Here is an 18119-nt window from a genome sequence, read left to right as displayed (position 1 = left end):
TGTTTAATACGGACGGATATCAATTCCCCCCTTAAAAGCCGATACTAGGGGCGGCGGCATGTGCTCTAAGGAAATTGCCGGTTGTTATGAAAAGTATACGACATCTAGCAAGCACTTCTCTAAGAATCAACATGCTCCGAAATGGTTTCTTCATGGGAAGTGCGCAGAACCTTCATTTGTGGAGAATTCATATACTCTAGCACGACTATATCATTGAAACTTAACATGTGTGCAACCTCAGAATCACAAGTGGTGACGAACAAAGGTTTATGTGTGTCTGGGAGGTTAAGGTCGAGCCTATCAGGTTCGGATAAGATTCAGTTACCGTGCCCGTGCTATGCTAAACGCATAGCATGAATATTCCATCATGGAGATTGTTGGGGCACGTATTAACAATCGCGCTTCTTAGAATTAAGGATTGATGATGACTAGTCCCTTTTTTACAGCTCAAACTTACATGTCAGAGACACACGTATTCCAGGATCTCAGGCCAATTGTGCAAGAGAAAACACGAATCAGGTAGCTTCAAGCTTGCAAGTTTTTATGAGGTGTTAAGGATTAAAATTTATAATGAAGGCTATGAAACTCTTTAAACAAAGAGACGAAAAGTATATATAAATTGGGAACACGACCCGAATATAATAACCCACTTCGGCAAAGCCGACCATCCAACTCTCGGAAATACCGGAACCACTATCTAAATGAGAGAAGTAAGGGCAACACATCCAACATTGACAACACCGTTCTATCAGGTCAAAGTTAGCCGATATCAAAATGGCAGTTAGATGAATAGAGATTACCTGAGTGTTGTCTCCCTGGCAACAAGCGGCCTTTGCGTCGCAAGCCTTGTTGATAGGAACCTGGACTGTGTAACTGTTAGCTTGAAGCCTCTAAGCACCGCTGAACATCCTGGATACATACGAGCGATCGCAAGAGGCACGTTGATAGGGGTGCACTGCACGCCGACATCACCGCTACCAAAGACACTACCCAAGACACCGGCATTTTTAGTATCACCCATCTTCTCGACCTTGTTGCAGCAGTTAAGCTGGGCGTTTCCGCAGGTCTGGACGCCCTGCTCGACGGTGTAGTCGCCAGAGATCTTTCCTTTGTTGGCAGCAGCGCTACCACTGTTCTGACCGGAATTGCCGACTCTCTGGTCCCCGGAGCCATCGTTGCCTGAGGCGACTGTCTGGCGGTTGATGAGAGGAGAAGCCGTGACAGCGGCGGCAAAGAAGAAAGCGAGGATGGTGGAGGGATGCATTTTTGGTATGGGGGTGGTTTGGAAGGTGTTGGTGGAAGTTGAAAAGATTGTGAGTTGCGATAAGATAAAGACTGTGGGTGAGTATGAAGATGCGAAAGTAAGAGCTGATGGTGAGAGCGAGAAGGTGTAGTAGAAAGCCGGGATTTATAGAAGTTGACGTCGTATGAGCTCTCATATGTTTCGTTTGTTGAACTGCAAAAATACCCTCCTTACCGTCGTGTAGGAGGGATCTCACGATGCAAGTACCCCTTCATTGCTACATGATATCATTTCCGAGATAACTGTCTACCTACTAATGAATGTAGATACTCATCACATATCCGCTAGTGCAGTGGACGAAATGTGCACGCCCATTCTCTGGATTTAATAATCAAATTCTTCAACTTGAAGGAAGTGTAACCCAGCATATAAAGCCGCGAAAATCGCGACTTTTAGGCTCCACATATCCATGCCCAAGAACCTTCGTTAGAGAAGTGTTTCATTCCCGAAAATGTTCAAATTCCGTCCGAGGCTTGTATAGTACTTTAACCTGCAGGAACATACATACGAACATCGAAAACTCTATCAGCATTGACAGAGATCTAAGACAATCATCGACAGGTCTGCAGAGTTTTATGGCCCCTATGCACGAAGTTACTCATACCCGATCACTCGTCCAACTGGGATCATTTCTCCCTTCATGTCCAATGAGCTTGGCGTCGGGGTACGACCTAAGCACTGAAATCTGCTCATATGGAAACTAGGCATGGTAAGGTCAGAATCGCATCGCAATCTCAGAGTATGCAAAAAGAAGTAAGGGCCCGTTTGGGAGCCATCCAAAACAGAGTTATGGGAGCTTAAAACTCCGTTCTAGTGGCGGAAACTCTGTTCTGAGAAAATGTGTTTGGCGGCCTATTTTGCGACCCAGAGTACAATATTAACTCCATGAAAACGAAGATTTCCAATTTCAATAAGTAACTAGGACCTATTTTTTCGCTTAAAACTCCGTCTCGAAATTTTTCCGTTTCCCACCCACTAACAGAGGATTATCGAAACGTTGTTTTCTACGAGCTAGGCCAGCTCCCAAACGGGTCTAAAATACCGTTATCCCAATTTTTCTCATCCCTCCAAAACTCCCCTCTAGGATAATGCTCCTCTACAGAGCAAATTTAATTAATACATCAAACAAAACGTCTAAGTACATGTATGTTTAGTTAATTTCCCAAACGTTCTAAACATTTCATCCCAAGATCTCCCAAGAAACAGTACCTATTACCCAATCCAAGACAGCCTCGCAACGAAGGGATTCCGCAGGAACCCAAGGGGTGCATCAGCGCCAAGAGCACTGAGGATCATCCCTTTGTAGATCGATGAGATATCGACCACCGCAATCTTAAGCTTAGCAATAACTAATATCCGAGGCACCTGCGGTGCCACCTAGGAACGGGCAAACAGGATCGGGGGGTAGTCAAGTAGTGGGGCTAGCTGGTGAACACACACGTGACTTGTTCATACGCTATCACTCGATTGTGATTCTTGGCAGTAATATCAACAGTGAAACATATCAGAACGGGATCTATTGAATTTGAACGTCGCGGATCATTTTGTCAAAGGGAGGGTTACTGGTTAATTTATCCTAGAATACAGCAAGAGGAGAGGATCGACAAGGTCCATTGGCCCAAGGCCAAAAGTTAACCAGAAGCTTAAAGAATACCACCATCTTCCAAAGTGCCCAAGTGTATCTAAGATTCACATCAACACCGGCATTGTTAAATATGGAGAAAGTTCTAACTAACAAATGCTATTGCGCTACTAGATTTACTTGTTAGCTTTTCTGTTTTCAATCATGTACTACTTTTCCCTGTCCTGTTACTTTTTAATCTACTTGGCATGTATTATATAGGCCCTTTCGGGCACAAATTATAGTTTTCATATTGTCTGGCGACTCCAGATCGCATACGCGTTAAGTGACGGCCCATTTAGGCCATGCTTATTACTAGTAACAGGTAGATCACATACACATACCTAAGAGAGTAATTACGGTTTCCTAACTCGGGGATTACCTTAGAAGACTTCACGGGTTTGGTCTACACGGGGGACGTATGGTCGATCTCAGGTGTACGCCGGAGTGATGTATGATACGTAGGGAGTTGATCGACACAACCTCTTTTGGTTTTTATATAAAATTTTAGAATTAACCATACCCCCGTGAAGTCGGTCTACGTGCGTGTAATCCGGTGCGGACAGACATTACGAAAAACTGCTGTAAAAAGACGAATGAAAAAAGACATTGCGAAAAAAAGAGTTCGGTACCCGGGATTCCTATATGGTCACTAGTACAGACTAGGCGATAATTAGTTTTTATGATGTTCCCTAGACGCCCATAACCCCCCGAGAAGTACAACGGCGCGCGCCTGGCCAAAACATACATAATTGTACCTACATACACACCAGTACTACAGCTGTAGTGGCCCACCTCGCGAGTTGCTACGTACCTTTAGATGGATATCAAGTCCTCAAAAAATGGGGCCTTCCGCCCCCCTCCACTCCAACTAGGGGGGACAAAAGCAATTAATGGGGACTTCGGCCCCTTCCCCCCGTTAATCCTTTCGGTCCCCCGTGGTTTTGTTTTGGCCATGCAGGGCTAGGGTTTCGCTCTCGACCAATCAGGCTGCGAGGCCCTCTTCCCACTCTCTCTCTCTCCATCTTCCACCTCCCCCTCCCCACTCAAGATGACCACTCTCCAACCCCCATTCGATGATTGCCTGTTTGCCCTCTCCACCATCTCGCATCGCCTGGAGTATCCTCGCCCCCTCAAGCACTCCTCCCTTCAACAAAAACATCTGAAAGTCCTAAACCTCCTAGCGTTACTATTAATCACCGAGCCTAATAGTGATGTGGCGGCTACAACTCTCATACGCACTACTAAATCTGTTACGATTTTATTCTCCAAAAATCGCCCGTGTACTGCTCCCGAATCATCATACATCCAGACCCTCCAGGATATCATCACCTCGACAACCCGAGAGACCAGTTCCATTGAAGACACTTGTCGGCACGCCCTATCTCTTGTCATCGACAACTGCTCGGGAAAGGTTAAGGCGCGCCTTAACAAGCTTGTTAATCGGCTTAAATCAGGTTTCACAGCCAACCCGCCGTCTCCTGACACCTCTACCCTCCTTTGGGAAAGGCTTCAGTCAACAGGATTCCCGTCCCCGTCCGACATACCGCTTGAAAAGTCGATCGCTCATTGGCTCACAGCTCTCCGCAACGCACCCACTAGGGCACTAGCTGGCACCCGTGCGAGTAGTACTCTCTTCATAGCATACGCTATCGGTCACACTCCAGGTATAGACTCGGTAATTGATGACCCCGTCTTGCTACGTCGACTACAGAAACTCGGCGACTACTTCGCTGCCGTTTGTTGCCTTGTGGAGGGCTACAGCGAACTCGAGCCACGCCTCACCATCACTATTCGTGAAGTAAGCTTCCCGTTCCTCCCCGCTTCTTGATCACCGTCGCTAATCCAATAGATTGCACCGCCACCACCGGAAATCATAACTCTCAAATATGACATTCTTGGTACCGTGAACGCATGGGCCAGCCACCGAGTCCACCATCCTCTCACCCCGGAGAGCCTCCTCTCCGCCTACCCAAGCCTCACATCCCTGTTCGTCCCCCCCCCCAGCACCGACTGGATCGTCCCTCCCGATAATCCACCCCCCAGAACCGTCACGACCTCCGTTCACGCGGAATGCACCCTCCTCACCCATCTCCTCACCCTCAAGCTACCATTACTGGAACTCGGCACTTCCAAGAGCGTCTGCTGGGCCTGTGGGAGCTTTATCGCCGCCCTTGGCAAGTCCTATACTGGCACTATACACCTCTCGGGGCGCCAGGGGAAGGTTCACGCGGGTTGGCGGTTCCCGGAGGGAACGTCGGTGGCAGTGAGGGACGCAGTCGAGCAGTGCTTGAGTCATGAGATGGATATTGTGCTCGCTCGAGCTGCGAGAGCGAGGCGTTCGGATTCGGAGCCAAGCGGGTATGATCAGAAAAGGAAGGCATTCAAAACGACTGTGGGTGAAATACTGTCGGAGGAGTTTTGGAGTGCGGTGGAGTGATGTGTTACCTGGGTGTGCAATGAGGATGTTTGGCATTCTTTCTTTCTTTTTTCAATATTATGTTTTCATTTTCACTCTAGTCAAATAATAAACATTATGCTGTCTTAATACATTACTGGCTATACATCATGATCGATCACTCGATCACAGAAATGCACTCTGTCCAGCCAGCCCCGCCGCCTGCGAGTAGTAGAAAGCAAAACCCCTAACCAATCCACCTGAATGCTCAAAGAAAGAATTTCTCCACTGTGACACCCTGTTAGGATATTCGAAAGCACATACAACACTACCCCATCTGCCGTACGCTGTATTTGTTACATCCCTTCCTATACTTGCTCTTTATCTCTTATCAGAGAGGAACTCATGACCTTATTCCGCGGGTAACCAAAGCAGGGGCATCAGAATGCTCGGAATATTCCGCCCGAGGTCTCTGACGCGCCGGATACGAGAGTCGGGACTCGGCGCTCAGGGGATTGGGATATTATCCCACGTGCCCGACACGCGGGTAGAAGTCTCAGAACCCATCTGATAGCTGTGGCTTCGTCTGCACAGGCGTCAAGAGTCAGATACGCTCACCATTGCAACAAGAGGCCGCAGGGTACTGCAGAATTCGCCTTATCGTCTTGTCACGCTGGCGGTCTGGTTCTGAGTCCTTTGGATTTTGTGTATTTGTCCATGACGTACGCTATCCACTCTATATACAAATAGTTCCCTCCTGCTCCTTGCCCGCTCCGCTGCCTCCTGCCCTACTCAGCTCCTGCTCTCTGCTGTTGCACTGAGAGGCCTGCTCTGGATCACGTCGACGCAGGGTGTTCGTTCCGGGGGAGGTAGGTTATTGACGTTACCACCTGGCGGCCTATTGCAGCTGCCGCTGCTGCTGCTGGGGGGGGGGTCCAATTCCACACGGAAAAGATATGAGGTTTTTGGTTTATGCGCTTTTTCGCTCTGCTGCTTTTCCTTTCTTGCTTTTTTGCTGCGGGAAATCTGGCTGAGTTTATTACTATATGGGTATACGGTTGTCAAGCATTCTTTAGAACAGTTGGTAGCCCAGTATAAAAGTGGTTTCGTATCGAGAGGCCCCCAGGTGACCTGGTATAGGCTACTGCAGGGGCCAGAGGAGATGGCATCACAGCGTTGAGAGGGCCTGAGGAGACATGGTAGAAGAAAGGCTCCTGAAGTTCTCGTATAGTGGATTAACATAAGGAGATTGAAAGTGTCTCCGAGCGTCTCTCATGCCTCCCGCATCTGCGGCAAAGTCGGATAGGCTTGCTGATGTAGTTTAGCTTTCCTAGGTCCTGCTAGTTGTATTGGCGAAAAGCATCATTCAGCCAGCATGTGTGTATGGTCTCAGGAATACCGATTTTGAACATTCCGTGGGCCGGTGACTTAATATACACGGCGGGGTATTTCTGAGGCCCCCGCCCGCTGGCAAGGCAAATGCTTCCTGGTACGAAGCTATCGTCCCCACGATGGCAAATCTTCACCCGTCAGGTTATGAGCAAGGTCTTGATCGTATCATATATAAAAAAAATTGCTGTGCATACCCTCTGGTTCGTCCCAGACTTTATCCACTGTTAACGACACAAATTAAAGCCTTCGGTTGATAATTCACAAAATTGTGTTACGACGCCACTACATCTGGTTCAAACATCCTCTTCCGCTTCTCCAACGTCAACCACCCCAAACGTTGCTAAGGTCATCCCTTACCCCGAACTGATACCGGGACCTGCAGTGCCGGCACTGACTATTCCAAATATACGCCGGAGTGATGTATGATACGCAGGGAGTTGATCGACTATCTCTTTTGGTTTTTATATAAAATTTTAGAATTAACCATACCCCCGTATTAACCACACCCCCTTGAAGTCGGTCTACGTGTGTGTGTAATCCAGTACGGACTGACATTACGAAGCCTGCTGTAAAAAGACGAATAAAAAAAGACATTGCAAAAAAAAGAGTTCGGTACCCAGGATTCCCACATGGTCACCCACTGCAGTACTAACTAGGCGATACGATGCTTGGGTATGGCAGAGCGGACGGGATGCCCCATTTTCATCGTTCTATGACCGAACACGACAGTATCAGTGATCATAGCATGTTATCGACCAAACCCTCTGTATTAATTCGGAAGGTAGACCTCTTGGCGACTTATCCGAATAGAGACTGTTACAAGGACTTAGCCGTGGTAAAGACGCTTATTTGATGTGGAAGCCTTATACAAGCCTTAGAACAAAGTACTTAGGCTTATACCAACTTTATTGGACTCTTATCTGCAGGAAAAGGTTTTCTAACGTCGTATTCCGAATAATGGGTTATCAACTTCCAATAGGGCTCGTCCAATAAAATAATCACACTCTGTAGCATACGCAGGTGATCTTTCAACTAAGTAATCTCTCCAGATAACACAAACGTAACAACATGTCAATAAGAATAGGGAGTTCGTTTAGCTGACGACAGCGCTCATGGAATTACGACACTCCTGGCATCAGTATTTGCTCACGATTGGCATTGATGTTTCGTGACACAGCTTGGGCGATCTAGCAACGCAATAACAAGCTCATACCATATATGCCAATTCGCTACAGTACTCTGTAACCTTCAATTAATTGATAGGGCTAATGGCCGAAAGGTTTACTTGGAAGTATCTATGTATCAGTTGTGTGGAATCTGGATTTGGCTGTGCGGGCGGCGTACGGATCTACCAGATCGACGTACACGGCGGTGTACTGCGGATAGTCGCTTCATTTGTAGCCGGTTTTCAAAACCTATATCAACGCCAATAGATTCTTTACCACGGACCACCAAAGATCGCAAAATCGCGGCAGTCTACCTTCAGGTTCGTGTTTTCATGTATAGAGTATATCCGTATGTAACTATTTCTCAGAAGCTATGATAATCTAATGTTTGGTATCAATTACCGATACTTAGGTCGAAGAAAAGGCCAAAACCACCTACCTCCCTTGCGAATCCCGTTCCGATGCTCATATCCACAGATCCGGTTCCTTGATTCTTATCGGGGGTCGGTCACCATCAAAGGCATACTAGTGCCTTAATTGTAAATGTTATAAGCAAGCTTCCAGATGATGGGTTTTTCTTCCGGGCATGTGCATGGATAGATCTGCATTAGGATGGTTAACATATAGCTATTGATGGTGGAGGTTATTAGAGATTTGGAGTTCTTAAGTTGATCAGCTATGACGCCAGTCACACGAGAGAATTATTAGACCTTTTAAGCCACCGCCGTTGCAACAAAGAAAATAGCATCCTCCACCAACCAGCTAGATATGATGAACTTGGTGTGATTGATAGTCGTGCCCCTCACGGTTGTCCTTTTGATAGATTCAATTAGAGTATCTCAGTGGCCTCTGTGAACAGCGTTGAAAACATCATAGCTACCACCTCCGGCTAGTAGACGTTGATCCCCCTCTCCGCCGATCTTTGTTTCTGACGTTTACTTCGATGCAAATGCTCAACTTGACGTATGCTACATAGAAGCTATGTCACTCCCGGATCAACACCACGCCCACGGAGATATGTCACAGCTGTTTAGCGCATAGCGACACTTCTCCTCGCAACAACCAGAACTACATCCCACCCATCCTACTCCCAAACTAACCTAACATACCTCCTACCGAGCTCTCCATCATGAGTACCAGTGCCAAGTCGCACGTCCCCCCCATCACCGGCACCACCATCATCACACAGGGCGACAAACTCGCCGTAGAGAACAACCTCACCGTCCGCAATGGCCACGTCGTGTCCTCTCCCTCACCGCCCACGGCACCTGGAACATCCGCCCTACCGGCCCCGACGGCGACTAGTTCGCCATGGTGCTTGCGGACAGCGAGGGCGACGAGGAGCTGGCGATGACGCTCTCGGACACGCCTGATCCCTCAGGCGTCTGTAATGCGTATGCGAAGCTATTGATGTCGCCGCTGCCGCCGGAGCAGCTGTGGACGCTTGAAGGGGCGATCGATGTACACTTGCCACCGAGGGATATGCCGGTTTCCGGGTTGCCAAATGATATTAAGCAGGATTTGAAGTGGATCTTGGATTATCAGCCGTAGAGATCTGGTGGTTAGAGGTGCATCTATTGCCTGAGCATAAGAGCTTCGCACTGGCCCATCTCCTTTGTTAGTTTTGAAGTTGAGAAGTCGGGGGTGTTATGGAGAAATGAGGACACGGGAGGATGGGGGAATACTTGCGCTTTTTGATTCGGTATTCTGCAATGAACATGACATCTACAGTGCGCTTTGGTTATTTCCATTAACCCCCACCACTATAGAAGTGGGAGTGTGCTAGAAAGTAGTTCTCATGTGTACTTGCTGGATGTAATCATGTATTATCACTCGCGCAGTCGTTTGTCGTGAGCTCAATTAAGCTCTGGCTCCCAGAACTAGGAAATTGCAAAACATCATGAGTACTGAAGTGGGCTCACTGGGATTGGGATGGGATATCACTGTTTAGTTGGTCGGGTTGGTGGGGGGGGGGGGGTCGGTCCCCGTAGGGCGGAAAGTGTCGAGACGAGACTCCCGGAACGCAAGCAGAACATTTTACGGTACTAGTGCCAGATCCTGCACACAACACGCGTAATTAAAATCCTGCACTAATTGGCGTCCGTGCTTGGAGCTACGCCCTGGCGCTACCTCCATCACAGCCCAGAAGTACCACGAATTCTAAACCGAACTGGCCGCTTACCACCCCCAGGGGACGTCATACAAACCACAAAAAAAAAAGGGTGTGAATAAAATCTTTAAGAACATCAATTTCAATGAGTTCGGTCATAGAATGATGAAAATTGCCATACCCAAGCCTTGTACTACGCGTGTGGGATAAGTTTGATGCGGCTTGCCGCGCCGTACTAGACTTATCCAGAGGCGGGCCCATTTCCCGGAAACCTTATTGGTGCCGATCCACAATCTGCCAATCAGATAACCAAAATATACTCGCGTCAGGGAAAAAGAACCAGAACATGCAACTGACGATTACAGGGATTATTTGTATGAGTGATGTTGAGCTGCCATACAAAATATGCATTTGCATTTTCTGGTTCTTACGGTGAATCTTGGCATGGCAGCAGGGCTGTTCCAGCCAGCTTCCTCCATCTAAACACTCACTGTTTCATCTCGATACTGTGCCAAGTTCTCCATCTTTCAGATCCCTGATACAATGAGCCACATGTTGCGCGCACTTTCCCTTGTATCTGTACCGAGATCTGTACCGAGATCTGTACCGAGATCTGTACCCGTATTTTGCCACCGTTTGTATCATTCGAACGAGGTTCGGACACACGTACGCAGGCATTTTTATTTTACAAGCTAATAAATCGAGGTACAAGCACCACGCACAGGCTCGCACACAACATTCGAATACGACGGGTGAAGATAACACTGGGCAGAGGAAGGGAAAGACTAGCTGGACTACTTCTTATTCCAAGATCACCATTCGAGAAGCAGAGAAGAAACTAGGCATTAGACTAGAATCACTCAACCATAATGCCATTCCAGTTAAGAGAATATTGGCCTAAAGCAAGTCTATTAATGGAGAGGGGGATTCCATCTTGAAAACCAAGGAGAAGGTTTATGCCGGCATAGTTGGACATCTCGAGATTGAAGGCTATCCTACGGAGGTGAATCCGGACTTTAAAGAAGCCAACATCAACGACTTGGTCTACATCATGCTCCATCCTATTCTTTTGGATTTCAGGCGCAAGACGGGACGCTGCATACGCCTACAGAGGGAGAAAGAGATCGTTTCTGTGGACTCTGAGACAGGTGGCACAGAGGAATTTGTTGTGATGGATCTCATTTCGGTGACGAAAGATAGGTTTGTCCTCGTCATAGAGGCAAAGAAAGCTTCTCTTGGAAAAGCGATAAAGCAGTGTTTGCTGGCAATGAAAGATATGAAGGACAACAATAGTTATGGTAGCGGCAATGGTGATGGTGGCGGCGGTGGTGATGGCGGCGGCGAGGTCTACGGATTTGTTACAACAGGAGAAAGGTGGCGAATGGTCAGATACGATGGTAGATCTTTTGAGCTGACAGAGAATATGGACGTATTATTCGATACAATGGGCGAAGATAAAGAGAGATGGATGAGGGACTATTCCGCTCTGGTGGACTGTATGGACGTCGCGTTGAGCAATGGGTGCAGTGTACGGAAAGATGTGGTCAACTAAGGATAAGCACTATGGAGGTCTTGATATCTTTATTTTTTGTTGGGTAGTATATATATATAAGGACCCTCTATTGTACTTGAGTTAATTAGCAAACGCTCATTGATGATTACACGAGTGATAGCGCACGAGTGTCATCAAATACATTAAGCTTATTATCACAGGATTTGTACTTGAACCTTAACAAGTCGATTGATGTACATGTTGAGACGTTCGTAATTTAGGACACCCCCGGTCGGGAGGCCCAATGAGGACTTGTGGCAATCTGTCACGCATGCTCAAAACTACAACTCTTACGTTATCTTGATCACGTTGCCATAAAGGATTTATTAATTGATAACATCATAATTTCAATGACGTTAGAAGGCGAAGATAATGGCTGGCCGGCATGCGCTTTTTGGTTTTAATCACTCCTGGGCGCAATGTTGCAGTGTTTATCAATTGTCGTAGACTACTTAATCTAGACGCTCCCTCACTCGAGCACTTCTGCACATCAACTGTAGGATCTACCTTTTCAACGATATTCCGGAAGACTTGGTTTCGACCATCTGTCCCAGTAGGCAAGTGGTGGAAATGCCTATCTACAGCAAGTAATAACATCATTGTGGAAATATGCGAAGAATCTCATTAGCCCAGCCAGCTAGCCTTGATAACCCCTGCTTCTGCAATATTGTCATACTTTTTTACTACGAAAAGCACCAGAAAATGCAGTTGCTCAGGGTGAGGATAATTTGTATGGAGTGACGGCGATGTCTCATACAAAGCATCCTTGCCTCCGCCACTTGTATTTTCTGGTTCTTTTCGTGGTAAACGAGTATGTCGCTGAATATGAACTTCTTCGTCCAGACAGATCAATTGTAGAGATAATTCGACACAGCTACATCATGTGATATATTTGCACTCCCTCTGCTATTGCGGCAGATATCAGTAGTAGGAATAATCAAAGCAGACAGTTTGATGGTTACGTTTCTTTATTGTAGGTTACCAAATCATAAAACACAACTGTTTCCCCATCCCCCGTGCATGCTCTTCTCGTCCCATACAATCGAGCAAAAATGGAGATGGGCTAGTGCAAAATTCACAAATCCGACATATCCCCTCATTGCAAAGACTGATAATCAATGATCCATTTCACATCCTGATCGATGTCGTTCGGCAAGCCCGAAACAGGCATATCTCGGGGCGGTAGTCCCTCCGCCTTGCCCCAACACCTACCGAAAGGGGGCTCCTTGTATCAACGCATTGAATTCTTCCGTGGATAGCAGGTGGCTCCCTGCCGTACACATGGTTAGCATATATCAATCATCGATATCACCCAGAACGTAAAATTGCATGCTCTCCTACCTAGGCTCCACAATTGCATCTGCGAAAAACCACAGCTGCTTGGGAGGTGTAGGGATCCCCAGAGGCTTTACGACAATGTTAAAAACGCCGGAGTCATCGGGGGTGTCTTCGAGGGTCATTGCCAATCTCTCCTTCCCTTTGTCATCCCCGCAGAAAATCAAGGAAAACTCCTCTGGGGCGAGGTAGAACGGTTTTATTTTCCAGATTCCGTGAATGGTGAGAGATAATACTACGCGCCCGTCCCGCACAGTAAGATTGTTCTTTGCGTTTAGTTTGTCGCCTTGAGTGATGACCGCGGTACCAGCAAAGGGCATACATTTAGACATGATGAGTAATTATTGATATTGAATACTATTGTGACCTGGAAGGGGAGAATGTAGTCGGTTACTCGAGAGTGAAAGAGAGGCTGGACGTCCCCTTTGCTCCTATTATATCCGTGGTGTTACGGACACCTGTGACATAGTTCCTACGTTACATAATATAATGTCCCCCGCCCTTCCGACCAGGAAGTGCCATCTCCTTTACAGTTCACACGAAGGACGAAGGTCACTCAGCGATAGCGCAACACTCTCGCACTTCGCTAGAACTAGCAGAATCCATCAACGAAGGATCTTCATCATAACCATGTTGAGACCAGTCAGCCGCCAGGTAGTCAAGGCAGGGTTTCCAACGGTTCACCCGTTCTACCAAACAAACCGGTTTTGGTAAACCGGTTTAGTTAATATTTCGGTTCAGTTCTTGTCGTTCATAACAATAGAGACTTTGCGCTGGCTGCAGCCAGCGCCCCCTGCCGCCAAGAAATTAGGGTTTGGAGCCGGCTGTCGCGGCCGTTGATGTGTGTGTGATGTCACTCGAGCTATTTCACGAACTCTCACCTGTTCACCTTCATGAACTATCACCTGTTCATCTTCACGAACTATCGCCCTGTCACTCAGCAATCCATCCCTCTACAATCTATCAAATTACTATAGAGAAGTACAGGTAATCAATCTTTATCTTTTGTTTAGTGATGTTGCAAGGTACTTACTGTTCAATAGGTGTCAGCGGGAACGAAACGAAACAAAACAGCGGAACGAGATTTCTTTTGACTGTAAGCCATTATTTCTATCTCTACTACTAAGTGTTGATATATTTACTGTAGGAAAATGAAATGCGATCGGCGTGAAACGAAACGAAACGCCGCTGAGACCATGAGTTACTTGGGTTTAGTTCTCAACACCTGTTCAGGCTCGGGTTCTGATGTTGCAGACTCTGAACCTGCTGCTCTAGAGCCGGAGAGGAAGAGAGGAAAGGCATGGCTTGCATGGGAGGATAGAGCTCTGGCTAAGCAGGTGCTGGCGGATGACCCTATTTTGAATAGGCCGGGTGGGAAAAAAGAAGACTGTTGGCGCGAGGTGGCACTTAATTTGAGTAGAAAAATGAACATGAACCGTTCTGGTTCATGTAAAAACAGAATGGACTTGTTGGTGGGGTTGCATCGGGTAAGTTCAATTCATGTTCTCATTATTGGTCGCGTGCGTTCCAGCTTCAAGTTACAGTTCTAATTCATCGATACAAAGCAGACACACGATCAAAACAGAAGACCTGCTCAGTTGAGGAAGTGGATCTTCATGTCCGCAACATGACTGATATATGCATGTTATTTGACTCTGTCTCTACGAATACTGAGATTCGGCAAAAAGCAAAAGATAAACTTACGGCTAGAAAGGAAAAAGCTACACAGCTTAGGATTGCCTCCATGAGTTCCCAGGTTCGCAAGAGGGATTTGATGGAGGCAGGAGATCCTGTTGAGGTCTTGAGCGGGATTGAGACTGTTGAGACTGCAAATGGTGAACCTTGTAGAAAAAGGGTTCGCGCTCCCAAAAATCAGTTTGCCAATGAAGTGGAAGGAGTTTTAGCCGGCCTAAAAGAAAAGTCAGAAGCATTCCGGAATGCAATTTTAGAGAGGGAAAGACGGGACCGCGAGAGAGAAGAGAGAGAAAAAGAAAGGGAGGAAAGGGAAAAACAACGAGCGGAGATTGAAAAAAGGAATGCAGATGGACAAAAAGAACTCAATACTAAACTTGACGTTCTGATCAATACGATGAATATTTTTGTTCAACACTCGCTTCTTAATGCGAAGGAATCTGACCAGTCAAGTATATAAAGGTTTACTCTATATAATGAAAATATTCTTCGAGCGATGGAGGTGCAAACAGCCCCGGTATATCCTCATCTTCCGGTCTAGCAAAGTACTGTGATATTTGAGGCCGATGCAAGCAAATATGTGCGTTATGCAATAGGACTGCTACCGGATACTGGATACCGATTGGAGAGAGAAGTATCTTCTGACTGCGGGTAAAGTCCAGGTATGAAAACATTTGCAAGACTTCCTTGAAATACCACTCGACTATTATTCTGACTTTTGACATTGTTCTATTCCAGTGTTGCTCATCGCCACCTATAGCTGCACCAGCAAATGGAGAGAGTAGATACTCGGTAATTGGATAGGCGGGGTCTCCATAGATTTGTAGGATTGTCCCGTCAGGTGCATAAGCATGCCGTTCTAATATATCAGATAAACCACTCTCATTCCACACTAAAGCATCGTGCTTTGTTCCCTCTACTGGCCCATATAGATGAATTATGATTCCATCAGGAGTGACTACAGCCTGGTACTTGAGACAATGCTTTCTTTTCCACCCATTGTAGACAGCTTCTTGACCATATATTGGGCGTGCAATCTCGCGTAATGTACAATCAATGAATCCAAAGCAGGTTTCCAACGGTGCTCCCCTATTCTGTATCGCAATAGTGAATGTAACAAGGCGTTCCGGTGTAAGCCTTTCAACGTCAAACACTAAAAGATGCTTCCATCTCTCGTGTATCCAGAAGAGTAGGGTGTTGACGATTCGTGAAACACGCTCTGGTTTTCAGCCAAATTTGAGGTACAAATCAGCTAAGCGGTTTGGCCAAGAAAGCCTAGCCAGCAGCATACAAAGAGCAGTTATTCCGTCCTCAAAGATATGGTTGTCGCCTTCAACACGTTCGAGAATTTGCATACATCGTGCAAGCCTGTAAATCTCGTCGCGGGTGAATCTGACTATACATTAGAGCTATAGAAAGAAATTTCACTCTATTACCTCTTACCTAAAATACATTCTCCAGGCGTCACCTTCTAAAATATCTAGTTTTATTTGTCCTCCTTCACGTCCTTGTCCACGCCACCGGATGTTATCAACTCTTGCTGCCTGTGTCAGGACTTCAAGCTCAGCGATGCCTTCAAGGAAGTCCAAGTGATAGCTTTCGAGATCGGCCATTGATAGGGCTTACTCTTGGCTACCCAGGGAATCAAAAATAGTGTCAATCGGACAGATATTGGTAGAGTGATAAGGAATCATTGATTGAGGATCTAATATGGGCAATAGGTTCAAGGGCGGGCTCCAAATCTACAGCTGGCTCTATGAAGGCTCGGCGTTGCAACGCCAAGGCGGGCGAAAATGGAGCTGGCTTTCCGAACGCAAAGTCTCTAATCAAAAACCGGTTCAGACCGGTTTACTAAACGGTTCTATAATGCAGGTACCCGTCACATAGAGGACTGGTTTTGGGCGGGCTCAATTGCACCTAATAAACCAAGAAATGGACTCTGAAAAATGATCTAGTTTATGAGTCTGCAAACCAAACAAAAAAACGGTTCTAGTTCTTAAACCGGTTTAGAGAACCAACACCCAGTTCAGTTCAGTTCAGTTCAGTATGGTATGACCTCCGAATACAACCGGTTTCAACCGTTGGAATCACTGAGTCAAGGCTCTTCCTTGGTCCCACATTCTGTTTACCGGCGATTCGCTACGGCATTTCGCTAGCCCACTGATGCGTCGGGGTTTTACAACTACAGAAGTAAGTCTTCAAGTCCTCTGGTACTTGTTTGCAGGTGCTCATACAAAGCTACTTGTTGAAATTAGTATTTCGAGACAAAAAATCATACTAATAATGGCTTTCTTAGGACGTCGCGGTCATGAAAATCCAGCTAGGTGAGGTGAGACGCGAGGTTCACGAGATTAAATCAGACTTGAAGGATCTCGGAAAAAGAGTTGACAGGAAGTTCGATAGATCTGGCAGCAAGATAGACCGTTTGGTTTACTTTTTTTCTCGGTGGCCTTGTGTTAAAAGGAGGGTTCGACTTTTACATGAACAAGGAGGTTCAGAAGGATCGCACCGCAGGAGAGAGTTGTGTTACTAAAAGGTGAACGCGACCGTGGGAGTGACTTGGTATGTTGACTTGATGGTATGGCGGGCGACAGCTGGAAAGGTATTGCGGGTTTCCACAAGTAAGCGAACATTGAGGTGGTAACCATACAAACCACCTAACAACATCAAAATTTCAAATTCGCCCTCTCGAACTGACATTTTAGCTGTAGATACTATCACTACCGGAGAATCCATATCTAAGATTCCTTTGCTCCATCTCCTTGTGGTTGTGGAGAAATACGCTTTTGAAGTTGCATTCCCATACAAATTTTGGTTGCAACGTGAATGTACGCTTACTTGTGGAAACCCATAATACCTTCGTTTCAACACCCAAAAATTGGGCTGCTAGATGGTTTTAGGAATAGTGGGAACCAAGATGGGTCATAATATTCCTATAGTAGGATTAGAGGTTTTGCTATCGCAACTTTGAGTACTGCGATCACCTCTCTAAGGCTCCGTTCGGTTGACGTTGAATTGGTTGTAATCCATGGATTGAACATAGATTGCAACCAATCTATGGATTTTTGTGTCAACCGAACAGACCATAAGTCTAGACGTTAAGCGTTGTAAGTTGAAACCTTCCAGCTGTCGCCCGCTATCCCTTCGTTCGTCAGAGCAAAAAGGAAGACATATTAGGCCCACGACGGCGTGGTGATATTCAGAAAATCTAGCTACCTACAGATTCATGTGGAGACACCAGAATAGGTATCGGAGGGGTCACAGAAGGTGACTTCACAGCAAAAGAGGTTCACGGAGTGAGGGTTAGGTGTACTACCGAGTAAAAGTTGCCTACCAGCCCCCAGTCGTGAAAACGCACGAAGGGATACAGAGTCTGGTAGAATTATTGCGAAAGTGGGTTTTCCGTGACCCGATAGTCCTATTGGCCTTTAAAGGAATTTCTGCAGTGAGCACGGACCAAGAAGCCCACTCTTTTAGTTCTGACTTTCGCAATAATTCTACCAGACTCTGTATTGTTTTCCTACCGGCGGGTTGGTATAAGGGTTAGGTT

The 18119-nt window shown here is 46.5% G+C and overlaps 6 protein-coding genes across 6 annotated transcripts; 4 read left to right on the top strand and 2 right to left on the bottom strand.

Annotated features, from left to right (window-relative positions):
* Positions 1-697: 697 nt before the first annotated feature.
* LAJ45_01190 (uncharacterized protein) lies at positions 698-1264 on the bottom strand (the record flags this gene model as incomplete). Its single annotated transcript, XM_046110787.1, has 3 exons — positions 698-745; positions 801-865; positions 922-1264. 3 exons carry the CDS (start codon positions 1262-1264, stop codon positions 698-700), a joined length of 456 nt encoding a protein of 151 aa, XP_045975965.1.
* A 2711-nt stretch (positions 1265-3975) lies between these two features.
* LAJ45_01189 (uncharacterized protein) lies at positions 3976-5364 on the top strand (the record flags this gene model as incomplete). The annotated part of the gene is made up of 2 exons (XM_046110786.1): positions 3976-4725; positions 4777-5364. 2 exons carry the CDS (start codon positions 3976-3978, stop codon positions 5362-5364), a joined length of 1338 nt encoding a protein of 445 aa, XP_045975964.1.
* Positions 5365-9191: 3827 nt separating this feature from the next.
* Positions 9192-9431, top strand: LAJ45_01188 (uncharacterized protein; the record flags this gene model as incomplete). Its single annotated transcript, XM_046110785.1, has 1 exon — positions 9192-9431. The coding sequence occupies one exon, from the start codon at positions 9192-9194 to the stop codon at positions 9429-9431; it is 240 nt and encodes a 79-aa protein (XP_045975963.1).
* A 1610-nt stretch (positions 9432-11041) lies between these two features.
* On the top strand, positions 11042-11542 carry LAJ45_01187 (uncharacterized protein; the record flags this gene model as incomplete). Its single annotated transcript, XM_046110784.1, has 1 exon — positions 11042-11542. One exon carries the CDS (start codon positions 11042-11044, stop codon positions 11540-11542), a length of 501 nt encoding a protein of 166 aa, XP_045975962.1.
* Positions 11543-12670: 1128 nt separating this feature from the next.
* Positions 12671-13209, bottom strand: LAJ45_01186 (uncharacterized protein; the record flags this gene model as incomplete). The annotated part of the gene is made up of 2 exons (XM_046110783.1): positions 12671-12812; positions 12884-13209. 2 exons carry the CDS (start codon positions 13207-13209, stop codon positions 12671-12673), a joined length of 468 nt encoding a protein of 155 aa, XP_045975961.1.
* Positions 13210-14073: 864 nt separating this feature from the next.
* On the top strand, positions 14074-14508 carry LAJ45_01185 (uncharacterized protein; the record flags this gene model as incomplete). Its single annotated transcript, XM_046110782.1, has 2 exons — positions 14074-14364; positions 14446-14508. The coding sequence occupies 2 exons, from the start codon at positions 14074-14076 to the stop codon at positions 14506-14508; spliced, it is 354 nt and encodes a 117-aa protein (XP_045975960.1).
* Positions 14509-18119: the final 3611 nt, after the last annotated feature.

The sequence above is a fragment of the Morchella importuna genome (assembly GCF_003444635.1).
Source record: "Morchella importuna strain M04M26 chromosome Unknown Morimp01GS002, whole genome shotgun sequence".
NCBI lineage: Eukaryota > Fungi > Ascomycota > Pezizomycetes > Pezizales > Morchellaceae > Morchella > Morchella importuna.
The sequence above is the reverse complement of the archived record's forward strand: the minus strand, read 5'-3'. Positions and strand labels throughout refer to the sequence as shown.